Raw genomic sequence first — 22,751 nt, 5'->3', positions numbered from 1 at the left:
TAGGCCAATTAATGGAAACAAAATGATCATTGGGCTGTGGTCTCCAAAAGTTGTGGATGTTGAAGAGGGATCCAGAAAGCTTTGGGAGCCCCAGGCTTGGGGATGAGGTCCAGGCCTCATGTGTGGTTCTAAGGGAGAAGAAGGGACTCTCTGGTCACAGCTTGGCCAGGCTAGGCAAATGTCAACTGGGACTGCCTCTGTATGCCCAGGATTTAGTGAGATTCTGCAGTGAGCGAAGGCAGATTCAGAAGAGAGAAATAAAAACTTCGCTCTTTCGCAGGTTGTCGGCTCTCAGCGAGGGGGAGTGTCATTTGACTTTGCGTCCAGGGACAGCTCTCTTGATGCGGTGTACTGGCCCACCTGAGCTCCACAAGCTACTGCTGCTGATTAAGACCAGCAGCGCATACTGAGAGCGCAGACTTGGAGAACCCTGCCCGGAAAAGAGCCAGAGGAGAGGAGGAGTGTGTTGAGGGGGTGGGAGAGCTCCTCGGCTGCCGGGCTCCACAGAGCCAGGGTCGGGAGCGCACCCCATGCCCCTGCGGCTGCAGAGATCGCCCTGGGGCGCCGGGAGTCCTCCAGCCCCGAGTGCGCGCCCGGCTGCTCAGCGCACCTGCCGCGGGCCCCGCGCGGGTCTAAGCGGCGGGCGGGCGGGCCGCGCGCACAGGTGGCGGCGATTGGGCAGGCGGGGCCCGGAGGGTGACGTCACGGGCTCCGGTCCCGGCGGCAGAAATAGGGCAGCCGCGGCGGTGGTGCCACAGCAGCGGGCCGCGGCGGCTTAGAGAGCTGGAGCCGCGACAGCCTCCAGCGCGCCCAGGACCCGCCGACAGCCGGAGAGACCGACCGAAGGACGCGGGACCGGGTCGCCGCTGCCACCACGGGGCGTTCCCTCTCGCCTTCCGAGTCCGGCCACCTGGTCTTACCCTCGGCCCCCGGCCGCCTCAGGTACGCGGGCGCAGCTTCGGAGCGGCCGTGGGGAGGGTGCCAAGCCGCCGCCCCCGCCTCCGCCAACCGGTCCCGCTGCGCCCCGCTGGGTTACTGGCGCCCGCGGCCCCGCGTTTCCCTGCAGGGCCCGGCCGGGCGCTTGCTAGTCCTCACCGCCGCGCCTGGTGAGCCAAGTTTGCCTCCCCAGGACCCGGGCTGGGCAGGGCTACCCCGGCCGGAGCCAGGACTCGGGGTTAAGGCTGGGGAGCCGAGGCTTGTGGTCTGGGTCTGCAGTGGGGACCGGAGTGACCGGGCTTGCGCGCAGAGCACCGCGCAGAACCACTTGAGCCGAGCCCGAAGCGGGCGCCTGTCTCCGAGATCCTTCAGGTGCCGTTCTTGTGTTCTGGACCCCAAGCGGCCTCGGCGAGGCAGGAGAGCGGTTGCACCTGGGCTCGGACTCGTGCCCTTGGTCCCGGACTGGGGCGCGAGGCTGGCGTCCTCACTACCTCTTTCCTCCAGCTTTGCGGGGAAACTTGCGTCTGCTTGCTGCAGCCCGAAGGGCCTGCGGCGCCCGGCGTGACCCTCACAACCCCAAGGGCCGTCGCGCCCGGGGCTGAGCGCTTGGGCTTCGCGGAGGAGGCGGGAAGGACCCGGGACCCCACTAGGCTCCGGCAGCCCGCCGCTCTCCTTCTGCTCGGCCGGGCCGGTCGTTGCTCCAAGCAAGCGGCCGGTGTTATTTGTTGGGAAATCACTAGTGAGGAATTTGTTTGGGGGATGTTCAGGCAGGGGGCTTGGTTCTAAGAGTTTGTAATGTGGATGATCTCCACCCCTCTTGGCGCCAGCAAAAGACCGTTCCAAGTTTCGGGGGGACCTAGGCGAAGCAGGCAGAGCTCTCCGCTTTGGGTGCGCATGTGGCCTCGAGTTTGGGGGAGAGCTTGGCGCGAGACTTCGGGGCTCCCTTCAACTGACAAAGCGGTGCCCCGAGCGCGTTCGCTTGAGGCCTGCCACCTGAGGACTTCGGCGCCCGCCCCTCTTGCAGGAACAGAAACCTGCTGGAGCAGTAGGGTTTCTCATCATGCCCAGAACGTGGCGAGCATCCCGTGCAGCGTGTCCGTCTATGTAAGTTCCTGGGGACCTGCAGAGTTGGGCCTTCTAGGTCTGCGTCTAGCCCAAAGAGTTGGTCCCACATGCGCTGTCCAGCCGATCTCTCTCCTGATAACTGTCGCCGACATTGATGAATAGCGCTTCCGCAGTCTCTCCTCCACTTCCCTCTAGGTGTCGCTTCCTCCGAGGTTTCCGGCGAACGGAGCCAGTAGCTTTGGTCTGCTCCCTTAGAGAATTTGTTGCAAGCCTGTGCACCAGGAATTGTACTAGACGGGCTCCTGAGACGCAAACATCCGTTCACATTCTCTGAGCCAAACAGAAACAGAATTTCAGTAGAAGGGGCGCTGTAACTTAAGCCCATTTTTGGTGCACATTTTGATTATCACACAATCCGAGAGGGGAGAAAAGGGATCGGGAAGAAATTCGGACTTTTATCAAAAGTCCCGAGTTATTTTCCTACCATCAGGTTAGGGGGAAAGCCAGAGATGACTTTTAACAGTGTCCTTTTAATCCTGGAGTGACCCAGACAGGGTCTGGGTCTGGGCAGTGGTCAGGTGGAGGGCTCACCTGGGAAGAAAATGGTCAAGGGAGTGGGATACGGCTTCTCTGACCCCAGAGGCTCAGCAGCCCTCAGGCAGTAACTCTAATGGAAGACCTGAGCCGATGCTCCACAGGGCGCATGTCTGCTTTCCATCTTAGTTTTGTGAGAAGACACTGCAGCATTACTAGTTTATTTCTGTTTAAACACACTGAGATGAATGTTCACTTTCTTCCCATGCTAGGGAAAAAGACAGCCTGTCTCTCCAAAGACTTCAGACAGAGCCAAAGGTTGTGCAAGAAAATAGTCTTTGATGTAATGAATTAAAATTGCTTAATAAAAGTTGTTCCAATGGATTTTTCTCTCTTCAAATTTTTTGCCCACCCTCAGTTGTTGTCAGTTCCAGGAAGGCTTTTTGTTCCAGAGAGGGGCCAGCTTGTTCTGGGTATGGCGAGAACTTTTATCGCTTTGGCTGTGTCCTGGAGGGGTAGGTTGGATTTTTCTACCTTGACCTGCCAGTCACTCAGGATTCTTCTCCTTCTAAAGGCTGCAGGCTTTTCTTTCTTTTTTTCTTTTCTTTTTTTTTTTTTTTTTTTTTTTTTAGTGATCTTCATGATGTGAGCTTGAGCTTTTGTTTGACAACATTACATTTCAGAAATTGTCATTGACTAGTCAGGATTTCCTAAAAATCTCCTTAATTGCTACTTTGCCTTTTTTGGTATTTCTTTGCAAATTCAACTTTCTTGTATTGCTCTGTGCTTACTAATTAATCAAAGTAGGCACTTATTTCAAGAACACATCTTTCCTTACATTTTCTATCTTGGTGCATAACACAAGGCATGCAACTTCAAGTAAAATAGAACTACAGTGGAGCAAACATGGTACTTAGGAGGTATAATCTGAATGTTGGAAGGGTGAGGGTTCTGTGCATTAACTTCATAGTAAATAGGAATGTCATAGATTTACACATCGCACATAGACTAATTTAGATATAAAATTTATCAAATGTTGGAACAATTTACCGAAGATACCGAGTAGATAATTAATAGGAAATGCAATATAACTTCATTATGGATTGCTTCAGGGTTGGCTTCATATGTTTCCATACCTAATTTCCCTGGATTGGTATTTTAGGGATTATTTTAGGAAGTTTGAACCCTTTTCTTTTTTCCTAAAACAGTCACAAATCAAAACTGGGGTCCTAAACCTTGCAAAAGAAATTAGCATACAGATTCCTGGTTTTAGGTTGGAGTTGATATGCCTTTTTTTTTTTCTTTGAACATTGGGCAGGCATAGAGAAGAGAACTGTAGGATTTTGGTGGTCCCCAATTGGTTTCTATTTGTTGATTGCCAACATCACATGTGTAAAATGCAATGCACCTAAAAGTAATTGGCTAGAGCATACACTTTTCAATTAGGTTAGAAATTCAGGTGCCTCAAGGTCACAGACCTTACCATTCTCTTCAAGGCTGGGTGGTGTTGCTTAGTTCTGCCAAATCATCTTCATAATTTCTGGTCCTGTCTGCTACAAAGAGAAGGCATTTCCGTGTGACTATTCCATAGTGTCTGGTCTGGTAATGTCACCATATTCTGAGAGAGAGAATGAGAGAGAATGAACCAGTGAATAACTTCCCTAAAAGCTCCAAGGGTCAGAATTCCCATTCTTCCCAAACAGGGCTGGTTCCTGGAGGAGGAAAGAGAAGTTTGTACTTATGCCTGTGCTTCTGTTTGGCTTCTGACACTGTTCAGTAAAGACAGCTTACATGCTGCTGTATGTTCTCTGGTGGGGTAGATTTGGAGTTTACATATTCATACCTATTTCTCCCTGATCATTTGCATTCTTAGGTCACAGTTTTTCAACTTCCTTCAAAAAACAAGTCAGTATTTGGAATGTTACAGATTTGTCATACCTCATAATTTTAAATACAAATAAATGATAGCACGATATCAGCTTATATTATAACACTAGAAAATCCTGTGGTTTTCACAGCAAGGGGGTAGATGATATAATGGAGCCCATCCTGAACTAAAAAAATAAAAATCAGTCTGTCTAAACAGAATGTATACACATTCCATAGGTAAGCTTGTGATTATGTTAGAAACAAAACAATTGCCTAGGGGTCAGGATGCTTGAGTTTTAGTCTAGGTTTGGCCACTGAGTTAGCTTCATACATTAGGTGAATTCCTCCACCGTCCAGGCCTTTGGTGTCCATCTGTGCAGTGGCCAGTCTGGCACCTGATTCTCCTGAGCATAGGGAAACAGGAGGCTCAGCTGGGAAACCTCAGAGGAAGCAGTGAAGTACTTCTGTTGGAAACGAGATGTCTTAAATATCAAGTGATTGTGTCTTATGAGTTGTTTGAAAGGAAAGGTAGTCCCAGGTCTTTTATGAGAACAATCTCAGGTAGATTTATACCCAATCTTGGGACTCTAGCATGGATTGAATGAAGTTTATAAACCTAAATTGATTTCAAAAGGAGCTCTAGGTTGAAAAAGAGGGTTTGTGACCTTATTAATGGTACCTTCCCATTTCTATGACAGGGAGATTCTTGTTGTATTTTCTTCCGAGGGCCAGTAGGGCTATTTGAATTTGAGCAATCTTCCAACAGGTCCTCTTCTCCCAAAGTGACTGTCTACCAGGCTGACTGATGTTGCCCATGAGCTAAAGGATACTCTTGATGCCTGGCATCCTTTGTATCTCCTCATGGTTTCTTTATTTCAACCACATTCTTTCTTGGCCAATGAAGACAGCATCAAGGAAGGCCGAGGAGAGCATGCCAAGTGGCCCCATCCTGGGTGAAGTGTAGGAGGGGGAAAGCTTGGCTTGCCCCTCACTCTGCTCCCCTGGCCTTGCTCGGAGCCATGAAAGCTGGAGGAACACAGCTCTTGGCATCTGTCAGAGGAGCGACTTGGGGCTCATGGCCTCTGATCTTGCTGTGCATAGATGTTTCCCCATCTAAAACCAACCATTCATCCAAATAAAATATTTCTAAGTATCAGGAGGCAGCGGGGGATGGGGTTTAAGAGTATAGACACCAAGTCCACCTGGCTGTCTTGGAGTCCCAGCTCTGCCATTTATTTGCCACGCGGCCTTGGCAAGGTACTTAACCCTCTTTGTGACCCATTCTGTCATCTGACTAGAGGATAATCATTGCCCGCCTCATGGAGTAGAAATGAGGATTATGAGTTAATACCTATGAAGCATTTAGAACAGTGCCTGACACATAGTAAGTGCTATATATGTTAATCAAATAGTCTCTATTTGGTTATTAGATCATCAAAATTGATTTAGACGCAATATTCTTTTTTTATGAACCGAACTGTCATAAAACTTGGGTTGTAAATTTTAAGACTGTTGTTGCTGTAGACAGAATGAATTGTCAATCATCATGAGTATAAAATGACATCTGAGACTCGTCTGCCGTGCAAATGAAGTTTGATCTAGTGGTGGCCAAGCTGAAATAAACTTTACAGAGAGGCTGCCTAGGAATATTTCAGTAGTTGGCCTGGCTCGTGTGTTTCCCTGTCATCCAATAAAGTCCTGCGGGGATCTCAACACAAACCAGACAAAACCAGAGATGACTCCAGGTGCAGTAGGGCTGCAGTTCAACTTCCTGAAACACATCTCAGAACAGCTGGTTTAATTCCAGAGGTCTGGGCACACCCTCTTAAATGAAGTGATTTGGCGGTCCCCAAAACAATTGAAATGAACAGAATTTATTCTGATATTATCCATTAATAATAAAACATCCAAAATAATTGGTCTTGGATTACTAGGCAAACTGAAAACTAAATACTAGATATTGTGGCTCAAATATTTCATAACTCCAGGGATTGACATCTGTACATTATCTAGAGTAAGTTTTGATTATCTTGCTGTTTTTAGTTTATTTGGGCTGAAGGCATGAAAAGGGAGAGAAGAAGACCTTGTATATATATGCTCACTCCATGAGCACTGTTTGATGATGGATAAGTAGGGAAGAATTAATAAAAGTAGAGTAGGAAGCAGTGTCTTTCTAGTTCTAGCTTGAGTTACTCTTGCTGGTTTAAAAAAAATCCAGCAACTGCTTTCTGCAGTCTCTGGAACATGGATGGCTCTGTGTTCAGAAGAGAATAATTTATAGGGAGTAGGGAGTTGCCCTATTTATTTTTAGAAAAACTGGTTGCAGTTAGGGAAGTCATTTTTATTCTCTTTTAGTCCCAAATGTGATTTTTCACTCCTCATCCCTGTAAGAAGACACACCCTAGCTCGAGCCCTGGATAGGGAGCGTAGCGCTGGGTGGCTGCTGATAATGCTGCAGCCCCCTCCCAGGTAGCTGCGGAAGCTGCAGCGTTCTGCTCCACTCTGCCTTCTTCAGAGGGAGGAGCTGGTGCTGATTGTGCTGAGACCATGACCTTCAGATTGTATTTACTAGCCACTCGGACTGTTTCCCCAGTAACTCTAGCTTTCCCTACAGATGTCAGAGATGAACGGCTGAAGAAACAGAGGTAGGAGTAGGAACCTGTGGACTCTTTAAAAAAAAAAAAAAAAAAAAAAGAGAGAGAGAGAGAAAAAGAAAAAGATGTCTTCTCTTAAAAGATAGTCATAACTTACAACCTTGCCTTTCATAGGCCAGTGTTATATGCCTACAATTTTTAGTCTGACTTCTCTTTTCTGTGGGCATTTCTGTCTCAAGTTGGGGACATAAAACAAATCTGGAGCAGCAGCTTTATTTGGGTATGGAAGGCAGCCAAAGGAAACCTGGAATGTGGCAGGAGTGTATTTGTTTGGCAGCCCTGGCATCAGTGCTAGTGATCATTTGATTCCTCCCCTTGTGTAGAGCAGGGATCCTTCAAAGCTGTTGGCTCTGGGGGTGAGCACGGGTGGACCCCTCAAACAGGCTGTAAGGTCTCTCAAGCAGCTAATCATCTCTGACTTGGACACCTGCTCATGACCAGCCCTAAGCCAAGTCACAGGGGTGCTGGCCTCCAAGGAGCTCTGTGTGTTTTCATCTCCCCAGCCATGAGCAGGATGCAGTGTGGACCACATGCAATTAAGCACTAAATTGTATGGTGCTCACAGAAATCAGTAACTCTTAAAGTTTCCTTGAGTAAGAGTTCTAAATACTGCATGATGAGTTCTATCTGGATATGTTTCTTAGAGATACTGAAATTAAGGTTGGAATATGTTCACAGTGGAAGCCTTAAAAAGTACAGCTAATTGGACAAATGCACCAGTCTGTGTCTTTGTCCTCTTAACACAATGCCCAGCATATGTTAGGGAGTTGAATTTTTATTATAGCTGATCCTTAGTTTTTTTCAACCCTGTGATTCTTTGATTACTTTCAGTTGTCGATTTCTTAGACAATTTATCAAGTGAGTCTCAGGAAATATCTTAAATGCTACTGAAATCCTATTATCCATTGGATGCTGGGATTCTGCTACAAGGTCTGGTCTTGAAACAAAAATAAAAATAGTAGACCCTTTAATGCTGTTTTGAAGTTCACTGTCTTGTTAACTGAGGCATCAGCTACAAACAGGGGTGCTACAGATTTAACCTGATTCCTCACCAGCATTTATTGAGCACTAGTGTACCCAGCTGCAGATACTTTCTGAGGAAACAGAAGCATGGACATAGGGTAACCTAACAGAGGTGCCTCAGCCTTCTCCTCCTCATTTGTTCTTGTAGATGTAGTGGCAGGTGCATTTCAAGTGGGTTTCTACATACCAGTTAGCATTTCTAGAGTTCTTACTATGTGTCGACCCTGCCTCCTTCAGTCCTCTATTGAGTACATATTCTGACCCCATTTTAGAGGTGAATAAACTAAGGCTCTGAAGTAATATAACTTCTCCACAGGAAAACAGAATGGCTGGTGCCAGAATTTAAACTCGGATTTATCTGATTCTGGAGCACAGATACTCACTAACTAACTAGGCCTTGACTTGTTTACACTTTGCAGCACTTAGTTCTGAGTGTTTGTCATTTTCTCAACAGACTCAACAAAATGAAACCAGGATACTTTTGGCTGCATCTCACACTGCTTGGAGCCTCCCTGCCTGCTGCGCTGGGGTGGATGAACCCAGGAACCAGCAGAGGATTGAACATGGTTGTGGAAGAGTCCCGGGAAGAGGTATAGTCACGTCATGGCTGACATGACATTTAAAACTCACTGCTTTTCAATGTTAGAGTATCTAATTTCCTTTCCACCTTTAGTTTTTATCAAGTAGATTGCAGTGAAAATTAAAATCCTGCCCCCTTTTTCGTAGGGGACAGAAGGAAGCCACGTGTGTTGATAAGGACAGGAGGTTTATATCATGCTGTTAAGTAATGGTCTAAAATCTCTCCAGTGCCAAAAATGTATCCCCAGATCAAGCTACGGTTGCATGTTTTGTCTTCCACACACACCCACCAGAGAACCGGCCTTTGTGTATATTTAGTAGCACTCTGAAAGTGCTGACTCATTGGTGGAGCACACCCATGTGAATTAATGTAGTCTTTTAATTAAAAAATATGTTATAAAGGAAATAGACTTCTTTTCAGCTATATAGATAACAAGAACCAGGCTGAGTAAGAAAGAACTGGAGGGTAGAGGTCCTAAGGGAAACGGCCTTAATGAACAGATAAGAATGATTAATGGCATGTTAGGTATATATAAATGCTTCTAAAGTGCTTGAAAAACTTGTTCTCAAATACCTCCCGGGAGAGTCTTGCTATCCTTCTAATTGCTTAGTGAACTCTGGTCTGAAGTAGTGAAGAGGAGTCATAAACTGCAACCAGCCCTGCTCAGGTAGTAGGCCTCATGAATTTGGGGCTCATGAGGGATGTAGATTTTTTGCACATGCTGATTTTTTTGTATATGCTGAACCTTGAGAAATGACTACACCCTTTCAATAAAACCACCTAGAATTTTCTTGATGACGTGATGAATACTAATTCTTACCTGAGAGCTTTCCAGGGCATCTTAACTGCCACTGTCTTCCGTGATGCCTCCCCTTCTCCTTTTCTCTGTGCGTGCTTCCCATCCTGTGGAATGAGGAAGAAAAATCACCCCCAAAAGTCAATGTTACCCAGAGAGTGAATAACGATACACACTATATGGTAGGATTAATGTGTTATTTGAGCAAAAGACACGATTTCTCTTTCATTATTACTTAATTGTAATGCAGTCCCAAAGCTACAAGCCTTAATCTTCAGGGAGCTACAGAAGTAATTTAATGTGCACTCTTTTCCTGCTGAAGTTAGTGTGGCTTCCCTTTGTAGTGAGTAGATGATTAAACAGAAACACTGTCTCTCCCATCTAAATCCATGAAGGACACAACTTAATGTTCTTGTGAAAGAGTCTGAAGGCTGACTTGCTAGCGAGCGCAGCATTTCCCAATGGGAATCATTTAATCATTATACTCATATCCATACAGAGGGAAAATGATCATTTAAATCCTATAAATATATTGTTGAATATTTAATAGCAAAGCAAACAGGCAAACACACAGCTATGTGTATTTAGTGTTCTTACTTTTGAGGCTCATTGGCCCACTGTTTAAAATCACTTATTTCAATTAAGAGTCAAGCCTATTACGGTGGGATGTAGCTGGAGGTAAATTGAAGGTAAGTTGATAACAACCTAGGGTCTCTTTATTTTAGTTGTCACCACCCTAATTCTTTGTGTACCAAAGAAAGAGTAGATGATGCTCATCCTGAAGAAGTGAGGCTATTTTTTGTTTGGGGGTGTTGTGTTCCCCCCTTCACCCCATTAGGATAGAGCCCCGGAGATGCCATTGTCTCCCAGGTTCGGGAATTTCAATGCTTCTGGAAAAGGAAGCGATGCCTCCGTGGACTCCCAAAGGCCGGAACAACCGCCCTACCCATCCAATTCTCTTTGCCGTAGACTGAGTTTCTGTGAAGTGTTGTAACTTCTGCTCATTGAGTCTGCTTCTGTCAACTGTTAAATGAGATGATGACAATGTGAATGGGCCCAGGACATAGGACAGCCTCTGTGAATGTTTAGAGAGAGTGGGCAGGACATCTAGCATAACTGCTTAGTTTGCTGACCTTGATGATACTTGATGCACAGCCCCTCTGTGCCCTCACTCACGAGGGTCCTCCTGCCCCAGTGCCGTCCCCTCTTTCTGCAAGTCTGAATCAGCCCCTCTTCCAAGGCCCAGCTCTGGTTCTTACCTTTTCTCTAGAGTCTTCTTTGACCACTATTGGTTACATTTGATATCTTTCTCTGAACTCCTGGTCTTAGTCTTTCCTATCTTTTTCTTAACTCTTGTATTTGTACTTTAGCATATGGATGAAGCCATCTTCTTTATCTTTCTCTTCCTTACAGTGTGTAATAATTTTAAGAGGAAAATAGAGGCTCATTGAGTTTTTGAGTCAATTAATATTTATTCAACATTTGGTACTAGTCATGAAGTCACCTTGGTGCTTTCAAATTTCACGTTAGACTACCATGTATTTAAATGAGTGTTTTATATCTCCCTGCACAGCAGGCTCATTTTTGGTGTGGACATGAATGGTCCCACCAGCAAATCTGTTAGCAGTCTGTAGGCCAAGCCAAGCTTGTACATTGTCAACATCCAAGATAGTCCTGTGTGTTACAGGTTCTGGGTAGTTTCTTCTTTGAATTGTAGCTCTTTATATATCCAGAACTCACTGCCTAAACCATATTAAACTCCTCTAGCAGTTTCCTCAGACAGTCTTATTTTCTAAAAGAATCAAAACCAACAATTTCCTGAGACTCAATAAATAAATGAATAAAAACCTTTCCAGGAACTAAATGGTAAAATGTTTCAGTGTGTGTTTTCTTCTTGATCGTAGTACTTTCCAAAACATTCATTGACTTCAGATATTTTTTTAAGTACTTGGAAAGCATTAGTAAGATTTAATTTGCCTTTCAAGTTATTATACCAATTACTTGAATGTCCTAAGGGTAAATAAGGATTAAATGACCAATGTATGTGTGCTTGCACATTTTTAAAGCAATTATAACAATTGTGAATTGTGTTAAATTATTTTATGTACAAAGACTGCAGTTGAAATAGCTTCAAGGAGTTTACCATTTTACAAACGTCGATAAAAAGAAATGTAGCTGGGTGGAGTGCCTCTTTAATAAAGAGCTGAGTAGCAGGGCATGATCTAGAATCCTAATGCAATTCTGAATTCAGGCGAAACAATTCTGAGAGATAAAACTTATCGAAATTCTGAAATAGAGTTACATTTTATTTACCCCCTTTCCCCAATACTCTGGCCAAGATAGATACAGTAATAAAAATCAATATTGGTAGAATTTTATATTGGGGAGATCAGGAAAGGGAGAAGGGATGTGATAACAGTACCTAGGGACGTCCCTCTTGAGGGGCAGACATTTGTGGGCAGGTCCCCTCCCCTTTGAGCCCTGAATACTGTGTTGCCATCACCCTCTGGGCTCTGGGATTGGATGGTGGCCATTACACAGCCTTATGCATCCTTCTTGATCTTACTGAACTTTTCCTAAATTGCTCTTACCCATGGTTTCTAGTCATACACTAAATATCTGTAAATATTAATATTGGTTCCATTTAAAATTGTTAGCTTTGTATGCCTTGGTGCTTATAGACCCGAGATATGCTTTGATGTCAGATACCATTTGTTTTCAGTGTGTGTGAAGTCTCATAAGAGTCTTTGAGGAAGAAAAATATGTAGTAGGAGTGGTATCAGTATTCAGGATGCTTCCTGACCTCCCTAACTCCAGGGGTCAGCCTAAGAGAGCAGGATCCTACCCTGGTTGACCAACCCGTTCCACTTCTGCAAGTGTTGGCTCCTGACGCTGACTGCACTCCTGTCCCTGTGAGGACACCTTCAAACTGCAGAGAACTTAAATGCCCTGGCTTCTTTCTGCATTGGCTGGGCATTCAGGAGGACTCAGGCTGCTAAGACTGAGCATTAATTTAAAAAATATTTTTCTTCCTTAATAAGTGTCCTTGTTCTTGCACATTTTTTTGTTTTGTTTTGTTTTTTTGTTTTGCGGTATGCGGGCCTCTCACTGTTGTGGCCTCTCCTGTTGCGGAGTGCAGGCTCAGTGGCCATGGCTCACGGGCCCAGCCGCTGCGTGGCATGTGGGATCTTCCCGGACCGGGGCACGAACCTGTGTCCCCTGCATTGGCAGGCGGATTCTCAACCACTGCGCCACCAGGGAAGCCCTGTTCTTGCACATTTTATTGCAGTTAAGACAATGGTCCCCTGCCCTTTCTAGTGATGTTCTCCCCCCACAGCTCCCACCCCATGCCCCTGACTTCCTTTTGATTGATTGCCAGGGAAGAAGAGTTGATCATTCCAGCCCCTCGCTCTGTGAGAGTGGAGAAAACCTACTCCCTCCTCCCTGTGAACAGACAGGGTCCAGGCTGGATACTCAGTGTTTTCCAAGCCTCATCTGCAGTACAGGCCTGCATGCAGCTTTTATGTCTGTTTTCTGCAGAATCACCCTTCCTAAACACTCCCTGGTACCAACTGCAGCTTTCAAAGATGAGACTCTGGGCGAAGTGTCACAGCATGAGGCGCAAGTGGGGCCTTTCACTGGGTGTGGCGCACTGGAATGCAGATGGCACCCCTTATATGAATCCAGTACTTCTGCTGCACGGCTGGTTCTGGGAGGGCGAGGCCTCTTCTTTGCTCTTCCAACTCTCGGCCATGGCCGTCCATTACTGTGTGTCAGAGGGTATGGATGTTAGTTTCTTAGGTAAAATTGGGAGAGCACAATCTCCCACCTGCAGATGTGAGTAAATCCATAATTTCCAAGGTGAAGGGTGGTGGCAGATACTCCAAGCCCCAGGGGAGGATGAGCTGATTTCCACCTTCAGAGTTAGTGTGGGCTATACCTACTACTGTCCAGTGTCTCTTGAGCTTCAATGTGCTTGTGAACAGGGCCTTGATTCTTCCCGTCTTGGAGGACCGTGGGCAGAAAAGCCCTAGAGGTGTCCCCTACCACCACCCCCTATGCACACATCCAAGAAGGAGAATCCAGTTGCTGATGAACCCTGGCCTTTTTTAGCTTCTTGCTAACATGATGATGCTGACTGCAGTCAGAAAAAGGAGAGAAACACAAAGGCTGCAGTCATGCCGGGAAATAGCTTGCCATGAGATTGGCTTCGGGGGACGGGAGGCAGGGTCAGGTAGGTGAGGGGAGAGGTGAATTGAAACAGCCTGGGTTTGAGAGTCATTTTCACCTATTTTCAAGCAAGCAGGCATATAAGAAAACTTAGGTTTCTGAACCCAGAGTTCCGCCCTGGCTTACCTACAGGTGATTTAAATCCAGAGAGTTGGCCCGCACTCCCATGCTCTCACCATCACCGCCTCTGTGCCAGACATCTTGGTGTCCTGCCCAGTTTCTGTCTCCAGCACCCAGCCAGGCTGCCTTGGGGACCACAACTGCCAGGTTGGTGCTGTGTTCGGAGGTCTTGTTTTCATTTTTATCCTTGGACAGGGGAAGCCACCGTCTTTGTTCTTTGTGTTGGATATTTCTCCTCTCTCGCCACTCCCAGCAAGCCTTCTACTCTGTACCAGTTACTACACTGTATGCCCCTTTAGTATTTTGAGATCATAGTTGACAGTTTTAATTGGCTCTGAAAAGTTCTGTGACCCAGGAAAATAAACATTTATGAGTTCACAGAAAACCATTATTCTTCCTCTAAATTTAGCCTTTACTCATCTGACTATTTTCTGTAGGTCTCTGCTGCTAAATAATCACTGCCTCTCTAGGAAACGTCCCACGATTGTAAGCAGGACATCAGGCCATGTGTTGTCAATGGGGCTTTGATTTCAGTTGTCCGGGCACTTGGCAGCATCAGCTCTGTCAGGCCCCAGTAATCTGCTTGATTTGTTCTCTGTGACTTGTCTCTTGTGGGTTGTCTCTCTTGTTTCCCATTTAGAGAGAAGTGAATGCTGTGTTGGTGTCAGACTCCAGCAGGTCCCCTGTGCATGGCCTCCACTTCCCTGTTCTGCAGTCCGGGGCCATTGTCCTTCCATCTCCACTGCTGGGGCTTCTGCTCTGGGCCCCCTGGGAAGGGGAGGGTACTGGCTCCGGAGATGGAGGGCATAGGATGAGAGGGGGGTCCTATACCTGAGAAAACCGCAGCAGGGCCAGGTGCATGCTGTTGGGTGGAGGAAGCAGCCTAGCTGAGCCCCTCAGGGCTTAGAGAAGCCCTCCATCCACTGGGCTTCCCTTGTTGTGGCCACACACTTGCATCTTGGCCTTAGGCATTCCCTGAGGCAGGAAGGCATGGATGCAGAGAAACCCAACCTTTTTCCTCATGGGAAAGAAACCTTGGGGTTTCTTTCTTTCAAAAAGTAAAACCTGGGTATCCTCACTCCTTTGTGTGAGCGGGGCCTCCAGCTTACCCTGGGGACCTAGCCCCATGCTTCACTTGGGTATTTCAGGGACTATAGTGAAATTCAGAAAATAAAATTAATTTCGCTTCAGCTTAATTTTAAAATGTCTCCCTGACAGCCCTTCTGCACCTGGTAGGGAGTGGTGACACAGAGTGCAGCCCTGAATGGAGCCCTGCAGAGTGGAGGGGAATGGAACTCTGTAGGGAGGGGCTGGGGCAGGGCGGGGCAGCTAGTGGTTTACCTGGTGCTCCTGCTTCTCCACGGGCATGCTGGCACACAATTAGGTTCTGGAGAAAACAGTCCCCAGGGGAAGAGTCTGAGTGTAGCGAGGCTGGACGGAAGTGGGGCTGGGAGTGGGAGGGTGGAGGAAGAGGGCTGTGAAGTGTGATCGTTGGGTCAGTGAGTAGAAGTGGCTGGCTCTGGCTGCTGAGCTGGGCACGACACAGGGTCTGTGCCAGAGGCCTGCGGTCCACCTGTGTCTCATGGCTTGGCCTCCTCTGCGGTCTGTGGTAAAGCCCGTCAGCCCTTTGACCCACTCCCAAGATTTGAGAAATGACCCACTAAGGCAGAACCAGGTAGAGCCCCTTAAGCCCCGTAGCAGCCTTCTAGCTCAGAAACACAGCCTGTCACGAGGCTGCACGTCTCAGGCTGAGAACACAGGACTCCCATTGGGGCATTGCGTTCTAGGTCTAGCCTGGCACAGCTAGTTCAGTGGACTTGAGCTGCTCCCTTCTCTTCTCTGGGCTTCAGTTTCCTCATGTGTAGAGTGAGGGGGTGGTCAGGATGCTGACTGAAGTCTCTTCTGAGGTCTCTTCTGTGTTGTTTTCACATCTAAATTCTATGGCTGCAGACTGGGCCCCTTTAAAATGTGAGCAGAAGACTCAGTGTCCTTTCAGTTGTAACCCTACCTCTCTTTCTTAATCCCGAATGGCCACGCGGCAGGGGTGAGGTCTGAAGGCGTGGCCCGCCTTGCCTTGCCTCAAGTCTCCTTGGGTGCACTCCTCTGGGAAGGGATAGCAGCTGAGGAGTTGTTGGAGACCATGTGGGGTGGAACCATATGGGCTCTGCTTGACCAGAAACACTCCCCCGACCTTCATACAGACCCAGGTTCAAAGAAGGCCCCCTGGTTTAAGTGCTGATGCCACAACCACCAGCGACCTGCTGTTGTCAGGGAGAGAAGTCCTTAGCGTACTGAGCCGGAAAGGGACTGCAATTGATTGTCTTATTCAGTGTCTAACAACGGCTAAATATCTGCTGTGTGCTGGGAACTGTGCTCAGAGAAGGGGTTCCTAGACCGTTTGACTTCAAGAGCAGAAAAATGAAAACTTTTTAAAGAGTAAACTCAGCTACCTCCTGGAATCCCTATCACCTCTTTATTTATTTCATTATTTATACTTTCTTATTTATAAAAAAAAGAATAAAGGCCAGACTTGCAGAACAACGTGCAGTCCATCCCACAAAAGCCTTCCACAGGCATGTTCTATATTGCCTGTGCAGGTGTGTTGTGTCTGAGGACCAGTCACAACAATTACATTCACAGTGTAATTGTGAATCACAGGGACATTGATCTAGATCATAGGGAACTGAGATACACTGGGGCATTTGGTGGCCTGGCCTTGAATTTCCTGGCGAGCTGGAGTCTAAGCCCTGTTGAGACACCACGTCCCAGACCTAGGTCCAGTGTTCTCTGCAGTGCCTGTCCTAATTTCATGGCTGGAAAGACCTAGCTCCAAGATAGGTAGGATGGATGCTCATCCCAGAAAGAGGCCCCTGGGCCCTCTGTGTAGGTGGCAGGGGCATTCCCCTGCAGATAGGTTTCCATTTTCCACCCCGCACAAGTCTATGTGGAGGTGACAGGTGTGGCTGGGTTTAAAGGGAGACTAGGGTGCAGGATTTCTTTTTTTTTTTTTTTTTAACATCTTTATTGGAGTATAATTGTTTTACAATAGTGTGTTAGTTTTTCCTTTACAACAAACTGAATCAGTTATACATATACATATGTTCCCATATCTCTTCCCTCTTGCATCACCCTCTCTCCCACCCTCCCTATCCCACCCCTCTAGGTGGTCACAAAGCACAGAGGTGATCTCCCTGTGCTATGCAGCAGCTTCCCACTAGCTATCTAATTTACATTTGATAGTGTGTATATGTCCCCGCCACTCTCTCACTTCGTCTCAGCCCACCCTTCCCCCTCCCCATATCCTCAAGTCCATGCTCGAGTAAGTCTGTGTTTTATTCCCGTCCTACCACTAATCTCTTCATGACATTTTTTTCCCTTAGAGTCCATATATATGTGTTAGCATACGGTATTTGTTTTTCTCCTTCTGACTTACTTCACTCTGTATGACAGACTCCAGGTCCATCCACCTCATTATAAATAACTCAGTTTCATTTCTTTTTATGGCTGAGTAATATTCCGTTGTATATATGTGCCACATCTTCTTTATCCATTCATCTGTTGATGGACACTTAGGTTGCTTCCATGACCTGGCTATTGTAAATAGAGCTGCAATGAACATTTTGGTACATGACTCTTTTTGAATTATGGTTTTCTCAGGGTATATGCCCAGTAGTGGGATTGCTGGGTCATATGGTAGTTCTATTTGTAGTTTTTTAAGGAACCTCCATACTGTTCTCCATAGCGGCTGTATCAATTTACATTCCCACCAGCAGTGCAACAATGTTCCCTTTTCTCCACACCCTCTCCAGCATTTGTTGTTTGTAGAGTTTTTGATGATGGCCAATCTGACTGGTGTGAGATGATATCTCATTGTAGTTTTGATTTGCATTTCTCTAATGATTAATGAGGTTGAGCATTCTTTCATGTGTTTGTTAGCAATCTGTATATCTTCTTTGGAGAAATGTCTATTTAGTTCTTCTGCCCATTTTTGGATTGGGTTGTTTGTTTTTTTGTTATTGAGCTGCATGAGTTGCTTATAAATTTTGGAAATTAATCCTTTGTCAGTTGCTTCATTTGCAAATATTTTCTCCCATTCTGAGGGTTGTCTTTTGGTCTTGTTTATGGTATCCTTTGCTGTGCAAAAGCTTTTAAGTTTCATTAGGTCCCATTTGTTTATTTGTGTTTTTATTTCCATTTCTCTAGGAGATGGGTCAAAAAGGATCTTGCTGTGATTTATGTCGTATAGTGTTCTGCCTATGTTTTCCTCTAAGAGTTTGATAGTGTCTGGCCTTACATTCAGGTCTTTAACCCATTTTGAGTTTATTTTTGTGTGTGGTGTTAGGGAGTGTTCTAATTTCATACTTTTACATGTAGCTGTCCAGTTTTCCCAGCACCACTTATTGAAGAGGCTGTCTTTTCTCCACTGTATATCCTTCCCTCCTTTATCAAAGATAAGGTGACCATATGTGTGTGGGTTTATCTCTGGACTCTCTATCCTGTTCCATTGATCTATATTTCTATTTTTGTGCCAGTACCATACTGTCTTGATTACTGTAGCCTTGTAGTAGAGTCTGAAGTCAGGGAGCCTAATTCCTCCAGCTCCATTTCTCGTTCTCAAGATTGCTTTGGCTATTCGGGGTCTTTTGTGTTTCCATACAAATTGTGAAATTTTTTGTTCTAGTTCTGTAAAAAATGCCAGTGGTAATTTGATAGGGATCACATTGAATCTGTAGATTGCTTTGGGTAGTATAGTCATTTTCACAATGTTGATTCTTCCAATCCAAGAACATGGTATATTTCTCCACCTATTTGTATCATCTTTAATTTCTTTCATAAGTGTCTTATAGTTTTCTGCATACAAGTCTTTTGTCTCCTTAGGTAGGTTTATTCCTAGATATTTTATTCTTTTTGTTGCAGTGGTAAATGGGAGTGTTTTCTTAATTTCACTCTCAGATTTTTCATCATTAGTGTATAAGAATGCCAGAGATTTCTGTGCATTAATTTTGTATCCTGCAACTTTACCAAATTCATTGATTAGCTCTAGTAGTTTTCTGGTAGCATCCTTAGGATTCTCTATGTATAGTATCATGTCATCTGCAAACAGTGACAGCTTTACTTCTTCTTTTCCTATTTGGATTCCTTTTATTTCTTTTTCTTCTCTGATTGCTGTGGCTAGAACTTCCAAAACTATGTTGAATAAGAGTGGTGAGAGTGGGCAACCTTGTCTTGTTCCTGATCTTAGTGGAAATGGTTTCAGTTATTCACCATTGAGAATGATGCTAGCTGTGGGTTTGTCATATATGGCCTTTATTATGTTGAGGAAAGTTCCCTGTATGCCTACTTTCTGCAAGGTTTTTATCATAAATGAGTGTTGAATTTTGTCAAAAGCTTTCTCTGGGGCTTCCCTGGTGGCGCAGTGGTTGAGAGTCCGCCTGCTGATGCAGGGAACACGGGTTCGTGCCCGGGTCCGCGAAGATCCCACGTGCCGCGGAGCAGCTGGGCCCGTGAGCCATGGCCACTGAGCCTGCGCGTCCGGAGCCTGTGCTCCGCAACGGGAGAGGCCACAACAGTGAGAGGCCCGCGTACCACAAAAAAAAAAAAAAAAAAAAAAAAAAAAGCTTTCTCTGCATCTATTGAGATGATCATATGGTTTTTCTCCTTCAGTTTGTTGATATGGTGTATCACGTTGATTGATTTGCGTATATTGAAGAATCCTTGCATTCCTGGGATAAACCCCACTTGATCATGGGTATGATCCTTTTAATGTGCTGTTGGATTCTGTTTGCTAATATTTTGTTGAGGATTTTTGCATCTATGTTCATCAGTGATATTGGCCTATAGTTTTCTTTCTTTGTGACGTCTTTGTCTGGTTTTGGTATCAGGGTGATGTTGGCCTCATAGAATGAGTTTGGGAGTGTTCCTCCCTCTGCTATCTTTTGGAAGAGTTTGAGAAGGATAGGTGTTAGCTCTTCTCTAAATGTTTGATAGAATTCGCCTGTGAAGCCATCTGGTCCTGGGCTTTTGTTTGCTGGAAGATTTTTAATCACAGTTTCAATTTCAGTGCTTGTGATTGGTCTGTTCAAATTTTCTATTTCTTCTTGGTTCAGTCTCGGCAGGTTGTGCATTTCTAAGAATTTGTCCATTTCTTCCAGGTTGTCCATTTTATTGGCATACAGTTGCTTATAGTAATCTCTAATAATCTTTTGTATTTCTGCAGTGTCAGTTATTACATCTCCTTTTTCATTTCTAATTCTATTGATTTGAGTCTTCTCCCTTTTATTCTTGATGAGTCTGGCTAATGGTTTATCGATTTTATTTATCTTCTCAAAGAACCAGCTTTTAGTTTTATTGATCTTTGCTATTGTTTCCTTCACTTCTTTTTCATTTATTTCTGATCTGATCTTTATGATTTCTTTCCTTCTGCTAAATTTGGGGGTTTTTTGTTCTTCTTTCTCTAATTGCTTTAAGTGCAAAGTTAGGTTGTTTATTCGAGATGTTTCCTGTTTCTTAAGGTATGATTGTATTGCTATAAACTTGCCTCTTAGAACTGCTTTTGCTGTATCCCATAGGTTTTGGGTCGTTGTGTCTCCATTGTCATTTGTTTCTAAGTATTTTTTGATTTCCTCTTTAATTTCTTCAGAGATCACTTCGTTATTAAGTAGTGTATTGTTTAGCCTCCATGTGTTTGTATTTTTTACAGCTCTTTTCCTGTAATTGATATCTAGTCTCATAGCGTTGTGGTCGGAAAAGATACTTGATACGATTTCAATTTTCTTAAATTTGCCAAGGCTAGATTTGTGACCCAATATATGATCAATCCTGGAGAATGTTCCATGAGCACTTGAGAAAAATGTGTATTCTGTTGTTTTTGGATGGAATGTCCTATAAATATCAATTAAGTCCATCTTGTGTAATGTATCATTTAAAGCTTGTGTTTCCTTATTTATTTTCATTTTGGATGATCTGTCCATTGGTGACAGTGGGGTGTTAAAGTCCCCTACTATGATTGTGTTACTGTCGATTTCCCCTTTTATGGCTGTTAGTATTTGCCTTATGTATTGAGGTGCTCCTATGTTGGGTGCATAAATATTTACAATTGTTATATCTTCTTCATGGATCGATCCCTTGATCATTATGTAGTGTCCTTCTTTGTCTCTTGTAATAGTTTTTATTTTAAAGTCTATTTTGTCTGATATGAGAATTGCAACTCCAGCTTTCTTCTGATTTCCATTTGCATGGAATATCTTTTTCCATCCCCTCACTTTCAGCCTGTAAGTGTCCCTAGGTCTGAAGTGGGTCTCTTGTAGACAGCATATATATGGGTCCTGTTTTTGTATCCATTCAGCCAGTCTGTGTCTTTTGGTGGGAGCATTTAATCCATTTACATTTAAGGTAATTATTGATATGTGCGTTCCTATTACCATTTACTTAATTGTTTCGGGTTGTTCTTGTAGGTCTTTTCCTTCTCTTGTGTTTCTTGCCTAGAGAAGTTCCTTTAGGATTTGTTGTAGAGCTGGTTTGGTGGTGCTGAACTCTCTCAGCTTTTGCTTGTCTGTAAAGGTTTTAATTTCTCCATCAAATCTGAATGAGATCCTTGCTGGGTAGAGTAATCTTGGTTGTAGGTTTTTTTCCTTCATCACTTTAAATATGTCCTGCCACTCCCTTCTGGCTTGTAGAGTTTCTGCTGAAAGATCAGATGTTAATCTTATGGGGATTCCCTTGTGTGTTATTTGTTGTTTTTCCCTTGCTGCTTTTAATATGTTTTCTTTGTATTTAATTTTTGACAGTTTGATTATTATGTGTCTTGGCGTGTTTCTCTTTGGGTTTATCCTGTATGGAACTCTCTGTGCTTCCTGGACTTGATTGATTATTTCCTTTCCTATATTAGGGAAGTTTTCAACTATAATCTCTTCAAATATTTTCTCAGTCCCTTTCTTTTTCTCTTCTTCTTCTGGGACCCCTATAATTTGAATGTTGGTGCATTTAATGTTGTCCCAGAGGTCTCTGAGACTGTCCTCAGTTCTTTTCATTCTTTTTTCTTTCTTCTGCTCTGCAGTAGTTATTTCCACTATTTTATCTTCCAGGTCACTTATCCGTCCTTCTGCCTCAGTTATTCTGCTATTGATCCCATCTAGAGTATTTTTAATTTCATTTATTGTGTTGCTCATCGTTTCTTGCTTCCTCTTTATTTCTTCTAGGTCCCTGTTAACTGTTTCTTGCAAATTGTCTATTCTATTTCCAAGATTTTGCATCATCTTCACCATCATTATTCTAAATTCTCTTTCAGGTAGATTGGCTATTACCTCTTCATCTGTTAGGTCTGGTGTGTTTTTATCTTGCTCCTTCATCTGTTGTGTGTTTTTCTGTCTTCTCATTTCGCTTATCTTACTGTGTTTGGGGTCTCCTTTTTGCACGCTGCAGGTTCGTAGTTCCTGTTGTTTTTGGTGGCTGTCCCCAGTGGCTAAAGTTGGTTCAGTGGGTTGAGTAGATTCCCTGGTTGGGGGGACTAGTGCCTCTGTTCTGGTGGATGAGGCTGGATCTTGTCTTTCTGATGGGCAGGTCCTCGTCTGGTGGTGTGTTTGGGGATGTTGGTTACCTTATTATGATTTTAGGCAGCCTCTCTGCTAATGGATGGGGCTGTAGACCTGTCTTGCTCTTTGTTGGGGATAGGGTGTCCAGCACTGTTCTTTGCTGGTCCTTGATTGAAGCTGGGTCTTGGTGTTGAGATGGAGATCTCTGGGAGATTTTCGCCGTCTGATATTACGTGGAGCTGGGAGGTCTCTTGTGGACTAGTGTCTTGAGGTTGGTTCTCCCACCTCAGGGACACCGCCCTGGTGCCTGGCTGGGGTGCCAAGAACCTTTAATCCACACGGCTCAAAATAAAAGGTAGAATAAATAGAAAGGAAAGAAAAGGAAGGAAGGAGGGAGGGAGGGAAGGAAGGAA

The 22,751-nt window shown here is 44.8% G+C and overlaps 1 protein-coding gene across 9 annotated transcripts in view; it reads left to right on the top strand.

Moving 5' to 3' along the window:
* Positions 1-607: 607 nt before the first annotated feature.
* The window catches only part of FSTL4 (follistatin like 4), a 444,888-nt gene continuing 422,744 nt past the window's right edge, over positions 608-22,751 (top strand). For 8 of the 9 annotated variants that reach the window (XR_010840231.1, XM_067031630.1, XM_067031632.1 and 5 more), the window contains exons 1-2: positions 608-942; positions 8,536-8,671. Coding sequence is in view for 8 of the 9 variants with exons in the window: in XM_067031630.1 (XP_066887731.1) it covers positions 8,546-8,671 (126 nt within the window). In the remaining variant the exon portion in view is untranslated. The remainder of the gene's footprint in view (positions 943-8,535; positions 8,672-22,751) is intronic. The other variant, XM_067031633.1, reaches the window with a different exon arrangement.

The sequence above is a fragment of the Kogia breviceps genome, chromosome 4 (genome assembly GCF_026419965.1).
Source record: "Kogia breviceps isolate mKogBre1 chromosome 4, mKogBre1 haplotype 1, whole genome shotgun sequence".
Lineage (NCBI taxonomy): Eukaryota > Metazoa > Chordata > Mammalia > Artiodactyla > Physeteridae > Kogia > Kogia breviceps.
The sequence above is the reverse complement of the archived record's forward strand: the minus strand, read 5'-3'. Positions and strand labels throughout refer to the sequence as shown.